This window comes from Neurospora tetrasperma, assembly GCF_000213175.1.
Source record: "Neurospora tetrasperma FGSC 2508 unplaced genomic scaffold NEUTE1scaffold_3, whole genome shotgun sequence".
Lineage (NCBI taxonomy): Eukaryota > Fungi > Ascomycota > Sordariomycetes > Sordariales > Sordariaceae > Neurospora > Neurospora tetrasperma.
Window position 1 is genome coordinate 4,810,378 of NW_009799101.1, and position 17,220 is coordinate 4,827,597.

The 17,220-nt window shown below is 52.3% G+C and overlaps 5 protein-coding genes across 5 annotated transcripts; 3 read left to right on the plus strand and 2 right to left on the minus strand.

Moving 5' to 3' along the window:
• Positions 1-1,818: 1,818 nt before the first annotated feature.
• On the plus strand, positions 1,819-2,800 carry NEUTE1DRAFT_146791 (uncharacterized protein; the record flags this gene model as incomplete). The annotated part of the gene is made up of 2 exons (XM_009853183.1): positions 1,819-1,956; positions 2,016-2,800. A coding segment is annotated over one exon (705 nt), but the record flags the coding sequence as incomplete, so codon positions are not given.
• A 1,097-nt stretch (positions 2,801-3,897) lies between these two features.
• Positions 3,898-6,479, minus strand: NEUTE1DRAFT_64214 (uncharacterized protein; the record flags this gene model as incomplete). The annotated part of the gene is made up of 4 exons (XM_009853184.1): positions 3,898-5,476; positions 5,698-6,094; positions 6,159-6,242; positions 6,299-6,479. 4 exons carry the CDS (start codon positions 6,477-6,479, stop codon positions 3,958-3,960), a joined length of 2,181 nt encoding a protein of 726 aa, XP_009851486.1.
• A 2,549-nt stretch (positions 6,480-9,028) lies between these two features.
• On the plus strand, positions 9,029-11,558 carry NEUTE1DRAFT_64217 (catalase 1; the record flags this gene model as incomplete). The annotated part of the gene is made up of 2 exons (XM_009853185.1): positions 9,029-9,346; positions 9,411-11,558. The coding sequence occupies 2 exons, from the start codon at positions 9,029-9,031 to the stop codon at positions 11,388-11,390; spliced, it is 2,298 nt and encodes a 765-aa protein (XP_009851487.1).
• Positions 11,559-11,936: 378 nt separating this feature from the next.
• NEUTE1DRAFT_101288 (uncharacterized protein) lies at positions 11,937-13,897 on the minus strand (the record flags this gene model as incomplete). The annotated part of the gene is made up of 3 exons (XM_009853186.1): positions 11,937-11,975; positions 12,091-12,095; positions 12,424-13,897. The coding sequence occupies 3 exons, from the start codon at positions 13,895-13,897 to the stop codon at positions 11,937-11,939; spliced, it is 1,518 nt and encodes a 505-aa protein (XP_009851488.1).
• Positions 13,898-16,160: 2,263 nt separating this feature from the next.
• Positions 16,161-16,898, plus strand: NEUTE1DRAFT_41308 (uncharacterized protein; the record flags this gene model as incomplete). Its single annotated transcript, XM_009851945.1, has 2 exons — positions 16,161-16,245; positions 16,372-16,898. 2 exons carry the CDS (start codon positions 16,161-16,163, stop codon positions 16,896-16,898), a joined length of 612 nt encoding a protein of 203 aa, XP_009850247.1.
• Positions 16,899-17,220: the final 322 nt, after the last annotated feature.

Sequence of the window (17,220 nt, forward strand, 5' to 3'; positions counted from 1 at the left end):
CCCTTTTCGGTCTCGACAGTGAATGCACGTGCAGACTTTGCATGAAAATGGAGAATTTCGACAATTGTCAGCAGCCCCTCCATTGCTCCATTTGCCCCAGTCGAAAGGTCAGTCAGACTCTGGACAAAGTGGAGGTTGGAGGGGAGGATTGCAAATGAGGATGATTATCCCACTGGCTCGGCTGGACTGCGTGCTCATCAGCTTTCCGCGGCTTGCGCCTCACCGGTTTTAGCGGATTAAGAAGGTGGTACATAAGCCCTGACTGTCTCCCTATTCCCTATACTACTGTTACCATTAACGGTCACCGTGTTCTCGCCATCGTACAGTTCTTACGGTAGACGGGGATAGGCGAAATAGGCGAGCCAGGCCGAGAAAGAAGCACATCCGAGAACCGACGACGACGAAAGATTGGACTGGATGAACCCAGAACTTTCAGATGCAAAGTGGAAGCCAGGAAATTAAGAATGCACAAAAAAAAAAAGCCCAGCGAGAGAGCCTTGGACGCCCTTGGGTCGCAGTCACGCAGTTGGCTGGTCTAGTAGCATCCCAGCATCCATTGAATCCATCCATCCACACGATCGTCCGCCCACCGTTCTCACTTGTGCAGCTGCTTCGCGCATAGTGTTTCCCCCTAAGCCCTCCACCCCCTACACTAGCTCGGATTCTCCATGTCACCAAGGGTTGCATCCCGGCCCATCCATCGAATCAAAAGACCCAAAAGGACCCGACAGTCTGGAGACGAATCTAATAAGCGGAACACTGAGCTGCTCCTTTTTTTTCTTTTCTTTTCGTCCCTTTCTCTCTGTGCTCTGAGGACCATGAACAGCTCGATACGACGACACACACTGAACGACAGGATCCGCACCGCAGAACGGCCTTGGTTACGAATTTGGCGCCTGCCGCCGCGTTACATACAATACAACCAAGTGTCTCCACTGTTACGAGCGAGCGAGCGCTCGACCGGTTCGTCTACCCTGCCTCGCCTGCCCTACCCTGTCCTGCCCTGCCCTGCAAAGCGACCGTCCCATCTCATCGACCTGCTGCGAGCAAAGTGGAAATTTTCTTCTCGATGTCTTCAATGTCACGTTAACATTGATTGACCTTTGTCAAATGGGGCATATCCGAGCTTCCTCTGGCCGACTTTTTAAACAACAAACAGGGCATGGTAAAAGTCGGAGGGCTTGGCTGCTGCAACCCAACAAGTAAGGTAATTCGGGTGGGGGGCAAGAAAAAGACGAAGAAAAAGAAAGGAAAAGAACAGAAGAAAAAAAGGAGATAATCGACATCGCAAAGAAGATCATAAGCTTGCTTGTGCAATCAAGCAAGATGGGTCCCGCAATCCATCCATCTAGCGTATGTATCCATGTCCCCCGGCGGCCCTATTTGCGATTCCCGCGAAATCGTTCCCGGATTAGTGTAATACGGACTTATAGGGCGGGCACTATAGATAAGGTAACAGGTAGGGTACCTAGGGGAGTGGATATGTACACTACTAGGCATGTACATAGACTGGAGATGAACTGGACTGGACGCAGGCAGGTCTGGACCCGAAATGTCCGTCTGTGAGCCGTGCGGCCTGACCCCCAACCCAAGTTGCATCGTTAATCTGGCGATTTGCATGTTCGTAGATGGAAGGTCGAACGACCATGGACAAGGCTTTTACTCTCCAGGATCGCCATCGTTGGTTGTAACCGACTTTTTCCTTCCCTGCTTTCTCCAAATCTTGTGCCGATGCACAATTTACGGTTTTGAAGGGGGTAAATTTCTCTGCGGGAAATCTGCGCATGAGGGAAGATTCCGCTTTTATACCGTTCAGTTCCGGGCCACCCACCGGTCTTGTTGATGTCGACTTTCGATTTCTCGACCGATTTTGCCAACCAACATTCAAAGAACAACAACAACAACTGATTGATAGCGGGCATTGTGTTTTATCTGGACAGAAACATAACACATCTGGCAAGTCCCACGCGTCCCCTTTTCCTGCTTCCTCTCCAAACTAACAGCCCATTTTCCAGTCTACCAACAACTCGACTTCCAACATCTCGACCCCATCACAGAAATACCATAACATCGACCTCAACGAAAACCAACAACAATGTCGCCCCCTCCACACGGCCCCCGCCATCGCGGCTACCACGCCTACAACAACAACCCCGACCCATCCAACTCCAATTGTTCCGCCCCTCCGACTCCCCCCGGCAGCATCCCCTCTCCTTCCATGTCCTTCCCCGGCTCGGGCTCGGCCCCCAACAGCAGCACCACCACCATCACCAGCACCAACCCTTCCAACTCAAATACCAGCCTCAACAACATGACCCACCACCCCAACCTCCATGTCCCCTCAACCCACTCCCAATCCCAATCAACAACAACAACAACAACAACAACAACAACAACAACAAGTGGAACAGACCGCACAGCAACCGCCCACGCAGCCACCCACCTCCTCACCACCTTATTTCCCCCCTACTCCCAAACCAACCAACTAATCGCCTCTTTATCCGCGGAGCTCGACGCCCTCAAAGCGCGCCAACGAATCTGGAAACGGCTCGCGCACGCCGCTGTCCTGTTCAGTTCCGACCACGAGTTGCGGTATTCGCTACTGGACAAATGCAATGATTTGGCGGAGTGCATGAAGATGTACCCTCGCTTACGAGAGGAAGTGGCCAAGATGAATGAGGTGGAGCTGCAATTGTTTAGTATTTCGAGTACCGCGAAGCAGTTGGTTGGGGATGTTGAGTGGGTTAGGGCGGAGGATGTGAGGGGGTTTGTGGAGGGGGTTAGGAGGGGGCAGCTTGCGGTACGTGAGGGGGGGATACAAAAAGGGGGAGGGAATGGGATACAGAATGGGAGGGGGAACGGGGGGGGTAGAAATGGGGAGGGGGAGGGGATAGAAGGAAGAGGCACAGGGAGGACTGGGACGGTGCAGGTTAAACTGGATAAGGGACGGGGGGATGTAGGGAGGAGGTTGAATTATTTGATGGTTACTTCAACTTCTGCTTCTGCTTCTGCTTCTGCTGGTCAGAGTCAGAGTCAGAGTCAGAGTCAGAATCAGGGAATGCAAGTTGGAGGAGGAGGGCAAGGCGAGGTAGTGATGGGAGAAGCACAAGGACATCACAATGGGAGGTCAAGAAGGAGTTCAACGACAACTGCGAGGACAGCAAGAGGACAACAACTACAACTACAACCACAACCGCAAAGTCAAATACAAAGCTATATCGCCGCTCAAGCAGTTGCGGCAGCAGCAGCAGCATCAGAATCAGCAGGAGGACAGCCACAACAACAACAACAACAACAACAAGAGGAACCAACATGGAGTTCAACAACCCTCAGTGCGGAATCAAGTGCCGGGCGAGCAAGTCCAGGACCAAGTGAGGGTGAGTCTTTCCGTTCTTCCAACCCCCACCCTTCAATTGTCCACGGCTCTGTGCTAACTCCGCCAAAAAGCTGATAGTTCAACTGGCCCAGGTCCATATGGACCCAACCGAGCGAGATGGTGGGACACAGTCATCATGGACTCGGACACGGATCAACGAAGGAGGTCAGAAAGCAGTAGAGGTAGGAATCTACGAGGACGTGATGCTGGGTCGGATTGCGAGATGGAGATTTAGTGTTGCTTGTTGTAAGATATGGTTCACGGCAATGGATCTTGTCGGGTCCTCTCTACCTCTAGGAACCGAACAGGGAAAATATCTAATCCTTCGTACGACCGAGTATTTCTTTCTTGCTGAGGAAAGTGAGATTGGGGACGCAGAACTGGAAGTGTCGCGCTGGAAATCATCATGGTCATCGGGATTCGGGAAGTAACGGTCAGCGACAAAACATCCAGACTTCCACAAAGCATGATGCAAGGGAACGAACTAGACGTACACTCCGACCATCATTACAGGCGGGTGAGACATCAAAATGACATCCATATCTATCCAATATACCTCTACCGTAATCTCACCTCCCATCTCATTCCTCACTGTCATAATACTCCCCATGTCCCCGCGGCCCCCAATATCCCATATGTCCCGGGGCAGCATGTCCAGCATATCCTCCTCCAGCATACAACCCATCAGGTACACTCCCCGCCATACTTACAAGCCTCGGCTTCCCCGTTCCAAACGTCTTTGACTTCCTTGATGATAACGGTGGTGGTTGTGGTACTTGCGTGGCTTCCCCATGCCACTGGTGGCTCAAACCCGCACCGCTCCGTCTCCTCATGGCATCATAAGCCCCATACCCCCCGCTTGTCCGGTGTTTGCTCTTTGTCCGCCTCGCCTTGCTCTTGTCCCTTGGACTTCCTACGACCACTTCACCTTCCTTGATTGTGTCGGTGGTGCCGCCTCTGACTCTGCCTCTCGACTTATCTCTCATCTCTCTAGCCTCTCTACCACGCGGCTCGCGCCCGGGCGTGGGCGAGTCTCGCCAGTCCACGGGGACATCTCGGATACGACCCCGTTGAGGTTGTTGCGTGGGATCAAGCTCGCTGTTGTGGTCGAACGAGATGTCTGTTGGTGTTCCGCCTCTGTCTTCTTCCGAGTAGTAGGGGTACTCGTGATCTTCGTACATCTGATGTGAGAGGAGAGAGTCCCGGGATGTGTCCCATACGTTACTACCACGAAAGCTGCGGCTAACAGGGGATTCCCTCCCTGGTTTGCTGCCGTTCATCCCAGGTATGGGCATGGGGCCTGGACCTGCGAGGGGATGGCCGTCCGGTGGCCTGAACGGAAGATAATCTCCTGGTCCGGGAGCTGTAGTCGGAATGCCGTTGGGGTAGAATCCGGGGCTGGTGGCTGCCATGGAGGGTCTTCGCCCTTTGCGTAACCGCGCTTGGTGCGCGTCATGGGCTGCTCGTAGCCCCTCGTTCTCTGCTCGTAATCGGGCCGTCTCCGCCCTCAAATCCTCCAGCTCTTGCCTGAAAGTCTCAATGCCCTCTGGTCCGTGTATGATATCCCTCAACTGCCTGATCTCGTCTTTCAATGCGTCCTTCTCTTCAGCGTGTTGCCTGTCCTTCTTCAACTCGTTCTTCTTTCTGGCGGCATCCTCCGCCTCCATCGCCTCTTCAGCGTCTCTCCTCCCCGCATCTTTCCACCGTTGCCGTTCATGATCGGCGCATCGCTCAAAGGGTGTTCCTTGGTCGTCGTATAATCGGCCTTTTTGGCAGGCGTCCTCGATACATTCGTGCTTGACATGGCAGTATCCTGCTGTGGTGTCGGATATGGGTATCGCTTCCTCGGGACAGGAGGCAATCTTGCATTTATGTAGCTTGCAGAGGGTTGGGACAGGCTTCCCGGAGGTTTTCGAGCTGCCGATGATGTCGGCGGGATTGGGGCAGTCTGGCTTGCTGCATGAGTGAATCTCACAATGGGAAGAGTTGGCCTTGGCGATGCTTTGCTGACATGATGGGAACTTGCAGGTATGTTGCGGGCAAAAAATGCCGGTGCCGGTGCTTGAGCCATTGACAAGAGGGTTGGGACAGCCGTCCTTCCTACAGCGATCTATCAACTTGGTTAGCTAATACCCACGACACTTGGTTGGTAGGATACCTTACGCTTGTGACAGTAAAGACTTTCAAAGCTGTCTCTCTCCACTGGGCACCCTCCGGACTTACACTCATGCTCGGAACAGTACCGGCCCTGTCCGTTTTCCTTTTGTCGGCTGCAATCTGGGTTTGCACATCGAGCTTTCTGTTTGAAGTGTGTTTCACACAATGGCGGCGCATCCAGATCATCGAGTCCAGTGTCGGGCCAATATCGAGGTTTGTTGCACCCTTCGCGCACACATCGCTGATGCTCCGTGCAAAGGTTGTTCTTCTTGGCGACGTTGGGGCAATGGGCGCTTCTGCAGGTGTGTCTCTTGCAGTAGAAGCTGTCATTTTGAACGTCTGGTGGTGACATGCAGTCGGGCACATCGCATCGCTTGTGCTTGTCGCATCGCCGATTGTGTTGGTCACTCCCGGTACCTTCCTTATCGCACCTATCCTGGCCGCATCGATGAGTAGAACAAAACCAAGGGGCCGTTGGGTCGACACTGTCGGCAACTTCTTCGTAGTCCCTCTTTTGCAAACACGGTTCCGTCGTGCATGCGCATGATAGAAGTTGCTCGTCTAGGGATAGTCAGCCAAGATCAGGGTCATGATGGCAACAGAGCAAGTGTGGTGAGGCTCCTACGGTGATCACACAAGTCTTGCCCTGACGTTACAGGATCGGGGCAACAGCTCCTGTCGTAGGGCGGATATTCCCATCGGCATGTGTCTATAGTGGCGCTTGTCAGTATGAGATGAAGCCAAGATAGATAATACTTTACATACGTCGTTTACAGTAGAGGGAGAGAAGGATCTCGTTATCAAAGGCTCCAGCAATGGGTACTGCCGTGTCTCTACACTGAGGGACGCGGCATGTCGGAGGGCCTCTGCCGCGGCGCAGACTCTCGGTGGTCGACCACCTCTTGGCTGAGGGCCGCCGGTTCGTGTCGGAGGCGTCTGTAGGCATGGTCTAATTGCTCTCTCAATTGTGTTGTCTGACCGGGATGAGGCGCCGGAGTTGGGCGCTGACGATGGGTTTGAGGGAAGCGAGTGAAGGAATGACAGTCTAGGAATCGGGTGACTGGTCCGGGCGTGATGTGGGATAAGCGGAGTGGGGTTTGATCGGGCCAAGCCTTGGTGGGCAAGCAAGCAACGTTCCTCTATACTTGGATGTCGGGGGTTTCGCTTGTTATAAAATGTGTGCTTGTTGTTTGCGACGGCTATTCCATTGGTTGGGGCTGGCGTAGTATGGCTACCAACTTCAAAACAAAGCATAACAGGGCAGTGAGGGCACCATCGTATGGCGTATTGTTGCCTCTATAACGTCGCCCAGTGGCCGATTGACGACAGGGAATCGAAGTGGACGACAGCACCGAAACTCAACCTAACATGCAGGACATCAACCAGTGGGCCACCATGCAGTAGCGTCCATGTGTCTGCGAATGATAGGTGTCGGACAATGTGGGTCGACCTGCATGCCCGAGAATGACTTTGTTTGTCGGCCATGTTCGAATATATTTTCTTTGTCACAATTGCCTTTGTGAACTTTGACGACTTGAGCCTCTTTTTCACTCCAAGTCGGGATACCTCATCAAAAGGCGCCTGGGGAGGCCATTGCCCGTCCAGAGAGGCATCCAAGAGGCACACTTGCTCCCCAAGCGCGAGTAAGGCCTTTTCTCTGTGCCGCAACCTCACATGTAGCCCGTCCATCATCTCAAGTCATCCGCAGGCAGAGGTGGCTTTGGTCCCTCTTCCAGGTGGATATGGGGCCGGGTCCACGGTATGGGTAGACGCACGGGTACATTACCTAACTTTGTCTGTTGCAGGGTAAGGGGACTTGGAGGACGACGACCTTGGATAGTATGCTAAGGCTGTAGATATGGCCTTGACATCTTCCACTTGGAAGTGCTGCTATCAAGGGACCCGAAAACGCCCTCTAGGTGGGTATTCCATTCTGCTCACTGAGTAGAGAATGTCGGGTGTGGCTGTCTCAACTCCCAGCTGCATCAAGGCAGAAAATGTCTCGGGAAAGGGAAGAGAAAAGAAGGTAGTGTTGGTGTTCTTGACCGTTCTTGATGTGGGAAGCTTAGTTGTTAGTGACAGAAGCCTGCTGCAATGTTGTTTCATACCTACAGCACCGCGCACAGGGCAGCTTGAGGCTGGGCTCTGTTAGCTCAAAGACACAACGGAACCAACTGCATCAGCCAGACCACACCAAAAAGGAAATCAATGAGTTGCAAGATGATGGTCGAAGACACCCAAAAGAGATATCGTAGCTTGAGAAAACGTCAAGTTCTGTAAACAGGGCACGTACCAACCTGCTTCCTCTTTAACAAGACGATGGGAACAGCGACAGCCACCGACCGGACCCGACGGTTGGGGCAACTCGCTGGTAGCCAGGGCACAGGCAAAGTCAGTAATATGGGCATGTTGACTTGTGCATGTTTGAAGTGGATGGCCGATTCAAAGATTCTCGATATCCATATTTGACAGGGAAAGAAGCGAGTATCCAAGTCGAAAGGTGAAGATCACTCAATGGCTGTGCTGGCTTGGGGCTGTGATACCGGCAGTGTGGCAAAGTCACAGAACAGAGAAAACAGGAAAGCTCACGCAAGGAGCTATGACCACCCGAATGAGCTGGAGCTGGAATGGGTAGTAATACGCGATAAGATAAAGGTGACTGCACTAACAGAGTGGTATGTGGCCTGTAACCCTCTTGCGTTAGTGATCAGCCATCCACCCTCACACCTAACATGGCGTCTCTCTGTAAAGAGGACCTGGGACCATGGGAATCTGCAGAAAATCATCCACTTGACAGCCCGTGATTGTTGACTACATGTTTTTGCAGCCGATCAGCATGGAACTATTCCGCCTTTTCCTTTTCCCCAAGGTACGTAGTGTACACAATCTCTGGCAACTGCCGGTTCAAGCAATAATCAGAAAAGCCGTGATTGGAAAGTGCCGGCTCAACCCCACCCCCATCTCTTAGCAATGACATCACCAACTTGGACTCGCTGTAGGTACCATTCCCTTTCCGATCACTTTGCCCCACTTTGTCCTTGTGCTTTCCCATGTTCGTTCCTCCTTTTGACAGCAGAGAGATCTCGATCATTGAACAGTTTCCCAAATCACAGGAAGGCACAAGGCAAACTATCGATCGAGGTTCTCCGACAAATGTCCGTTCCTGGCTTTGAAATCTTGAACAGTCATGCGAACCTATGAATGCCTGGGACTGGACTGGGACGGGAGTCGATGAGCCATCACAATCTCTGACGGACGGGAAGAAGAGGGAACGAATGCACTGACAGCATTTGTTTGTTCTTTGACGTCATGCATAGGTAAAGATGTGCAAGTATAACATGACTTTGGGAAGCAGTCGTTCTTTCATCTGATACCTTAGAAATAGGAAATCCTTTAATTTCCCAGTTCATCCGTCTCTGTCTCTTCCTTCTCCTACTCCTTCTCCTCCTCCTCCTCCTCCTTATTCATCTTACCTGCCCTTTCCGTAATAATTTCATGCAACGACTCGCGTTGCATTATCCTCCCCTAGATCCTGCAGCAGAACCACCCACAGAACACATTCTCCAGCAGTCGAATCCCACCATGTCCAACATCATCAGCCAGGCCGGCCAAAAGGCCAAGGAGGCCCTCACCAGTGCCCCCAGCAGCAAGAAGGTGGACGATCTCAAGAACGAGTTCAAGGAGACCGATAAGAATGCCCGCCTCACCACCGACTATGGTGTCAAGCAGACCACGGCCGACGACTGGCTGAGGATCGTCAGCGACGACAAGATTGGTCCTTCTCTGCTCGAGGACCCCTTTGCCCGTGAAAGAGTACGTATACTCACAATAATTCCATCCTTTTATATATTTGCGCCCACTAACCCCTTTCCTGCAGATCATGCGCTTCGACCACGAGAGAATCCCAGAGCGAGTAGTCCACGCCCGTGGCAGCGGTGCCTTTGGCAAGTTCACGGTCTACGAGAGCGCCTCCGACCTCACAATGGCCCCTGTCCTTACCGATACCTCGCGCGAGACCCCCGTCTTTGTGCGCTTCTCTACCGTTCTCGGCAGCCGAGGCAGTGCCGACACGGTCCGTGATGTCCGTGGTTTCGCCGTCAAGTTCTACACAGAAGAGGGTAACTGGGATTTGGTTGGCAACAATATCCCCGTCTTCTTCATCCAGGACGCCATCAAGTTCCCCGATGTCATCCACGCTGGCAAGCCCGAGCCCCACAACGAGGTGCCCCAGGCCCAGAGCGCCCATAACAACTTTTGGGATTTCCAGTTCAACCACACCGAGGCCACTCACATGTTCACCTGGGCCATGAGTGATCGCGCCATTCCCCGTTCCCTCCGCATGATGCAGGGTTTCGGTGTCAACACCTACACTCTCATCAACGCCCAGGGCAAGCGTCACTTTGTCAAGTTCCACTGGACTCCCGAGCTCGGTGTCCACTCCCTCGTTTGGGATGAGGCCTTGAAGCTGGCTGGTCAGGATCCCGATTTCCACCGCAAGGATCTTTGGGAGGCTATCGAGAACGGTGCCTACCCCAAGTGGAAGTTTGGTATCCAGGCTATTGCCGAGGAGGACGAGCACAAGTTCGACTTTGACATCCTCGATGCCACCAAGATCTGGCCCGAGGACCTCGTCCCCGTCCGCTACATTGGCGAGATGGAGCTGAACCGCAACCCCGACGAGTTCTTCCCCCAGACCGAGCAGATTGCCTTTTGCACCAGCCACGTCGTTAACGGCATTGGCTTCTCCGACGACCCTCTTCTCCAGGGCCGCAACTTCTCCTACTTTGACACCCAGATCTCCCGTCTTGGTGTCAACTTCCAGGAGCTGCCCATCAACCGCCCTGTGTGCCCTGTCATGAACTTTAACCGTGATGGTGCCATGCGCCACACCATCTCCCGCGGCACCGTCAACTACTACCCCAACCGTTTCGACGCCTGCCCTCCCGCCTCCCTCAAGGAAGGCGGTTACCTCGAGTACGCCGAGAAGGTCGCCGGTATCAAGGCCCGTGCCCGCAGTGCCAAGTTCAAGGAGCACTTCAGCCAGGCCCAGCTCTTCTACAACTCGATGTCGCCGATTGAGAAGCAGCACATGATCAACGCATTTGGCTTCGAGCTCGACCACTGCGAGGATCCTGTTGTCTACGGCCGCATGGTTCAGCGTCTGGCCGATATCGATCTTGGTCTTGCTCAGACCATTGCCGAAATGGTTGGCGGCGAGGCTCCCACTACCACCAACCACCCTAACCACGGCAGGAAGACCATCAACCTCAGCCAGACCGAGTTCCCGCCTGCGACGCCCACCATCAAGTCCCGCCGTGTTGCCATCATCATCGCCGATGGCTACGACAACGTTGCTTATGACGCTGCCTATGCCGCTATTTCTGCCAACCAGGCCATCCCTCTTGTTATCGGCCCCCGCCGCTCCAAGGTCACTGCTGCCAATGGTTCGACCGTCCAGCCCCACCACCACCTCGAGGGCTTCCGCTCGACCATGGTGGACGCCATCTTCATTCCCGGCGGGGCCAAGGCTGCTGAGACGCTCTCCAAGAACGGCCGTGCTCTGCACTGGATCCGTGAGGCGTTTGGTCATCTCAAGGCCATTGGTGCTACCGGCGAGGCGGTTGACCTCGTTGCCAAGGCGATTGCTCTGCCTCAGGTCACAGTTAGCAGCGAGGCGGAGGTTCATGAAAGCTATGGTGTTGTGACGCTCAACAAGGTTAAGCCTGAGAGTTTCACAGATGCCGTCAAGATTGCCAAGGGCGCTGCTGGGTTCTTGGGAGAGTTCTTCTATGCTATTGCCCAGCACAGGAATTGGGACAGAGAGTTGGATGGCCTGCACTCGATGGTTGCGTACTAAGTGCAGTCAGTGGTGGAAGTCGGTACTTATGATAATTATGATACCTAATGTTTATGAGTCATGTTCTTTTCAGGAAGTTTTGGAGTGCTTTAAGTGATATGTGACTAGCGTGAATGAGTGGATGTAGCGGGGATTACTGTTAGTGAACTATCTCCACTGTTTTCTGCTGCCTCTGTACCCCATTGTCATTCATTGTCCTGTCTCTTTGACGCTCCTCGGCTTCCTTTCTTGAAAAGAAACGTCTACTCGATAGACTAACATCTCTATCCCCCTTCATTGATGAAGTCTGCCCTCGACTTGATAGTCCCCTCGGGACGGCATACAGCCGCACAGCCGGACCCTCACATGGTAGTCCACTCCATTGTCCTGCCAGATGATGGCGCCGATTGTCATGAGCCAAATTCACGTACATTTTTTCCACATTGTTCACATCCCTGAAACCATGGATAAAACAAAAAAAAAAAACCTATATCGCTTCTCAACTTGACTTCTTTGGAAGTTGATAATGTATCAAGGCTGTCAAGATACTACCTATCTTTGCGCGCATCAGTCAAACGCTTGGCCACGCGGGGACTTGGCACACTCCTAGCACCAGCAGTGACAAAGCTATCAACACAACTGGTTTCTTATCGTTTTCCTCCCGAGTTCAAAACACTAACATCACCGGTGAGCAAGAATTACAACAATGAGCAATTACTACCACGCCTGTCGTCGAGACAGTCACAGATATCCCCCAAAAACGCAGCCGCCCCCCAAAAGTCAGAGTTAGAGTCAGAGTCAACAATACCCAACCTCAATAAGTATACCCCATCCCCCCCGACTCCGTCCCAGTATTCATTCCCAGCTGCATAGAGGTACCAAACCTCTACACACCACCCTTCAATGCTGACATCTCCCTCTCCATCATCAAGCTACCCCATCCACACAGCAAACTCTCGTTCGTCCTCCTCCCTCTTCTTTTCCTCTTTCCCTCTCCTTCCACCAACCAACTTATCCAGTTAACCCCATGGTCACCCACCCCCCACTTTCTTACCTCGAACCTTATACCCCCAACTCCAATGCCCCCTCACATCCCCCGCCATAATCCTCATAGCCACCACCTCATTCGCATCTTTTCCGTGTTCAATCCTAGCCGCTTGCACCGCCAACTCGGCATACTTCTTTGCTTTTTTGTCGTCTTCTTGTCCGAGGTAATTATAGTTGGTGGCAGCCAACTCGTACGCTTCCGCCATTTTACTCTCCAGTCCTTCTTCGAGGTGTAGCTTGAGGAAGTACTCGATTGTTTCTGGAGGTACGGCGGGGGAGTCGTGGTTGCGGAGTAAGGAGCGGATGCGGTGTAGGGAGGCGAGGCGGGCGGAGGAGGTGGAAAGTTCTTGGGAGGGACTCATGGGGGAGGAGGGGTGGGGGTTGCCGTGGGGTTTGGAGAGAGAGGGGGAATGGCCTGTGCAAGAGGGGCACGGGCAATAGGGGGATGGAGATGGGGAAGGGGAGGAGGAGGAGGAGGGACGGTACTTCCCTACCCACTCTTGCCTTTCTTTGCGCGGAAGCAAGGGGTCGATATAAGCGATGGATAATTCCTCCCCGGGAGCAACTTTGCGAGCAACGGTCGTCCGCAGAGCTAAGGTCCTGTCGATGTGGAATGCGATATTAGGTCGGCAGGAGTGCGTGAAGAGGGACATGGATGGGTAGTTGATGTAGTGCTTTGAGTGGTTGGCTTGCAGTGATTCTTGGCCGAGAGGGGTGTAGGAATTGGAACCGAGGTCGATTTCAAAGGGGGAGGCGAGGAGGATTTGCTCGATGGTTCTTTCTTTTTGGTCTGGGGAGAGGAGGGTGGTGCGTTGTTTGTCAAAGGCTTCACGCGTTGCGGGAGGGAGGAAGGAGACGGCTTTCTCGAGTAACTTGTTTCGCTCGGATTTGCGCCAGATATCGGCGAAGAAGTCCTTGTGGACTAAGAGCGCTGGGGCGGCGCTCATCAAGGGCTTGCCGCGCCGAAGGGGAATGGTGGCGGTTAGTCCGGGGCCTTTGGAGAGGATGAAACTTTCTGAAAAGGGCTTTTCTTCTTCTCGTTGTCTGTCTTCTTTCCCTTTTGCTCCGGTTGCTTCCGCTCTTTCTGGAGTGGTGGTCCTGGTAGTGAAAGCCTCGATCCGGTCCTCGGCTTCATCGAGATGTTGATCTAACCGCGCAATATTCTGAAAATCGGCATATTTGGTGAGCAACACGATGCCTCGCCCGTGGCCCAGACCAAGATTGGTGTAGATGCAGTAGGTTTGTTGGGAGCAAATGTTGGAGGACCACCACCCGTTGGTGGGTGGGATACTGTTGGAATCCGAGAAGGTGGTGTTGGAGGTGTAGACGACTTGGGACTTGTCCATTTGTTCGTTGGTGAGGTTCTTGCCGTCTTTGGCGTTGGGTACGGGAGCTGGCTGTGGTTCGTCCTTGTTGCTCGTCTTTGAGATGGCGAGTTGAGCAAATAGTCCAAGGAGAAGGGCGCGGGTGAGCCAGGCCATGATGACGAGAGTTGTCGATCTGATGGTAAGCAAAATCTGATCGAGTGAGCGAAGTCTTTAGGGGCAGACGGATGGGTGATGTTCTTTTGTCTTTCACATGCTGACTTGGGCTGGAAGGAAACGTGTCCAAGACACTCGTCACGTCACTATCATAGTCATACGCCTTACAATACTAAAGTCATCTAGGAATACTATCAAGCAAAAGACTTGATTGGATCTAATTCATTGCCTAAATGGGTGTTGTGGATGGCATTTTACCCGCGAGTGTCGTTGCAGTGTTTGGTTCTGCTCGGAGCGGGACATTCTTCGGCAGGCAGGAGGGTGACGGCTAAAGTCCGCTAAAACAGCAGTGACATAAGAAATCTAAGAAGACAAGAAGGGACACTGTCGAATCGGTCATGACAAATCCTTCTTACTACTTGATCGACGACAAGGGTGGTGATGCTGGACAGGATTTCGAGGTGCTCGTCTTGGTGTTTTGTTCCGATGAGGGTTTTCGCGGGAAATTGATCCTGAAACTCGCACCTTCCTCCCTTCAGTGTCACGACACATCTGCTCTCGTTTTGTGCGCACCTTCGCGACTTCCCTTGAGCAAGTGTCGAGGCTTTAGGGCTCAACCCTTTCTGGAGGATCGACTTTTTTTCCCTTTTCCACGTCTCATCATTTCGTTCGCTTCAGTTTCGTCCGATTTCTCCCTCTTCCCGACCTGAAGTTGCTTCCATGATCCATCCTGTTTGTATTCATACCTGTTATGTCACCTTCGTCTTTCCTTGCATCCCTTTTGTACCTTCCTCCACACCGGATCTGTTCGTTCTGCTCGAGCTTCCAGTCCCCCTCTCAATCCCCTCCGAGCTCGAAGTGCCAGTTTCCCGCATTCGTTTTATGGCTATTGAGGCCGTTTTCTCATGCTCGTTCTCCTACATATAGCTCAATGTCTACCTACCTCGCGATCTGTCTTTCTGAGGTCCAAAATACACCTTGATCATGCTGTGATTTGTCCGTTATCTCGTTCCTACCATCCGCTCCTCACTAATCGAAGTCGTTACAGGTACTGAGTTGCTTCGTTTGCTCTCACACGCTCAACCTTTAGAGGTACTCTGACTTTTGTCTCGTTCCTCGAAGGGGTAAATCTTGTCCAGCACTATCTCGAAACTCCGTTTTCCTTGAATCAAACGGAAAACTGTGCCTTTTCGTGCAACAAACTAACTTCTGGAAGTTATCTTTATGTTCTCTACAATCTATCTTGGTCTCTGCTCTTCGTGCTCGTAACTTCTCACGACACAGATCTACAAACACTACCTACCAGAAAGCAGCTCACTTCATTAGTTACAGCTAGACTCGCATGAGGAGGATGACAGGGAAAATGTGCATGACTTTCTGCGGTGCTGGTATGCTGTCAACGCATTCTTGTACTGATTTCAACGGTATCTGCGCGATTCATTTTGGCGTCAGACTTCGAATCTCTCTTCATTCAAGCTTGTCACTTCTTCGTTGTAACCATAATTCACGAACAACAACAGAACCCCCGACCTGCCAAAGTGTTCGATGATCACAGTTATTATCATCTGAATTTGAAATACAGGTTTAGCATCACGTAGTCCTGCCCTTCACTGCAGTTGAGTTTCAGGTTCCGTACTATTCGACTGTTCATCCCATTGTTTTGCTGTTCATCCGATTGTGAACTTATATATTTCCGCTGACAGCCGTCGCTTCGCACTTCGACATATTTAAATCAGATCACAATACGAACAGAATACGAATGCGCCAATTCTGTCTGAATAGGCATCCACCACTCGACAAACGGTATCCTGGACCATCTTCAGGGTATAAAAGCCTCGACATTTTGCTAGTATGTACGGCTTTTTCTCCTCTCTAACATCTTTCTCGCAACCAACGACTTGCTCGATGCAAGCGATTCTGCGACCTTTACCCACACAACAGCTTTTTCCGTCGGCCTTCGCAGCAACTTCCTTCGCCCAGTACACTTTCCGCCCTCGGACTCGGCCTTTCTTTCTTCTTCTAAACCTCACCTCTCTCTCCGGCAACTCGGCGGCCTTGTCTTTTGTCAAAGATATCCTCAACCGCATCATTCCTTGGCGCTGGCGGCCTTCTGCACTCTTCTTCCGTCGCGTCTGGCGTCTTCATGGGCAGAAAGTTCTTCGCGTTTTCCTGACTTGTTGTGTGCTCGGGCTGCTTGTGGCTGCTTTCAAGATTTTTTCACGGTTTCTTTCCAGAGCAAAAGAAGAAGAAGAAGCTGGACAAGATGGCCTTCAACCCGCCTCACACACCTCAAGGCGCCCGGCCGAGTAGATTTATCTACCCGCCAGAAGTACTCAGATCCAGAGAGAGTAAGTCACCCTGTTCAAGCGAACAATACCCCTTGTCTTTCACTTTGTTCTCAACTTTCGAGTTCCAAAGTTGGACTCGATCACTTTCTTTCATTTTCTAACGACCCTTTGTCTTTCTTTCAACAGGAGCTCAAGCGACTCTCGAGTCCATCGTCACTCCCTTCTTCAACCGCCTCGACGCCATGTACTGGGGCCGCCCCGCCTACATGGGCTGGGATGCCATCCGCCAAACCCTCAACCGCATCCAAGCGGACTACATGCGCCACCTCACCCGGCACTTCTTCATTTCACCCATTGCAGAGCACCCCCTGGCGCTCTATATACTACGCCATCAGATGCGCTGGTTGGAAAATACGTTTGAGGGGGACCTCATTGACATTGAGGTTGATCCCTTCAATCGGGACATATTCCCGACGGAGGCGATCAGGGCGAATGCCAGGGCTGAGAAGCATGAGTCAAGGTGGCAGCAGGTGATACGCACGATGGTGCGGGACGGAAGCTGGAGGAGGGATTGGGGAGAGATGCGCTTAGAGAACTTTGTGAGGATGATGATGAATCACATGGTTCTCCTGGTAAGTTTGGAGTTGGAGATGGTGGAGAGGGCGAGGTACATGAGGAAGGGAGGGGAGAGAAGGAGGAGGGCTAGTTTTTGAGGGGGAAATTCTGGGCAGGGAGAGAGAGAGAGCATCAATAGAGCATCATCGGGTTTTGATCAACATGAAGACATGATGGCGCCGTAGGGTAGCTATGGAGTACAAGATAGTTGTGAGAGAAAATCAGCGAGTGGATTATTGAGCTTCGGTCTGGGCAGAATCCGAACGAAGGATCACATCGTTGATCTGCTCACCTGTACTCAGTACCTCTACTAGGACACTGCGCAGCCATACATTGGAACCAAGTAATTCCAATTCAACTATACCATGGATGAAGAGTTTTACTCACGAAATTGAACCTTTTCCTCCTTCCTACTCGTAG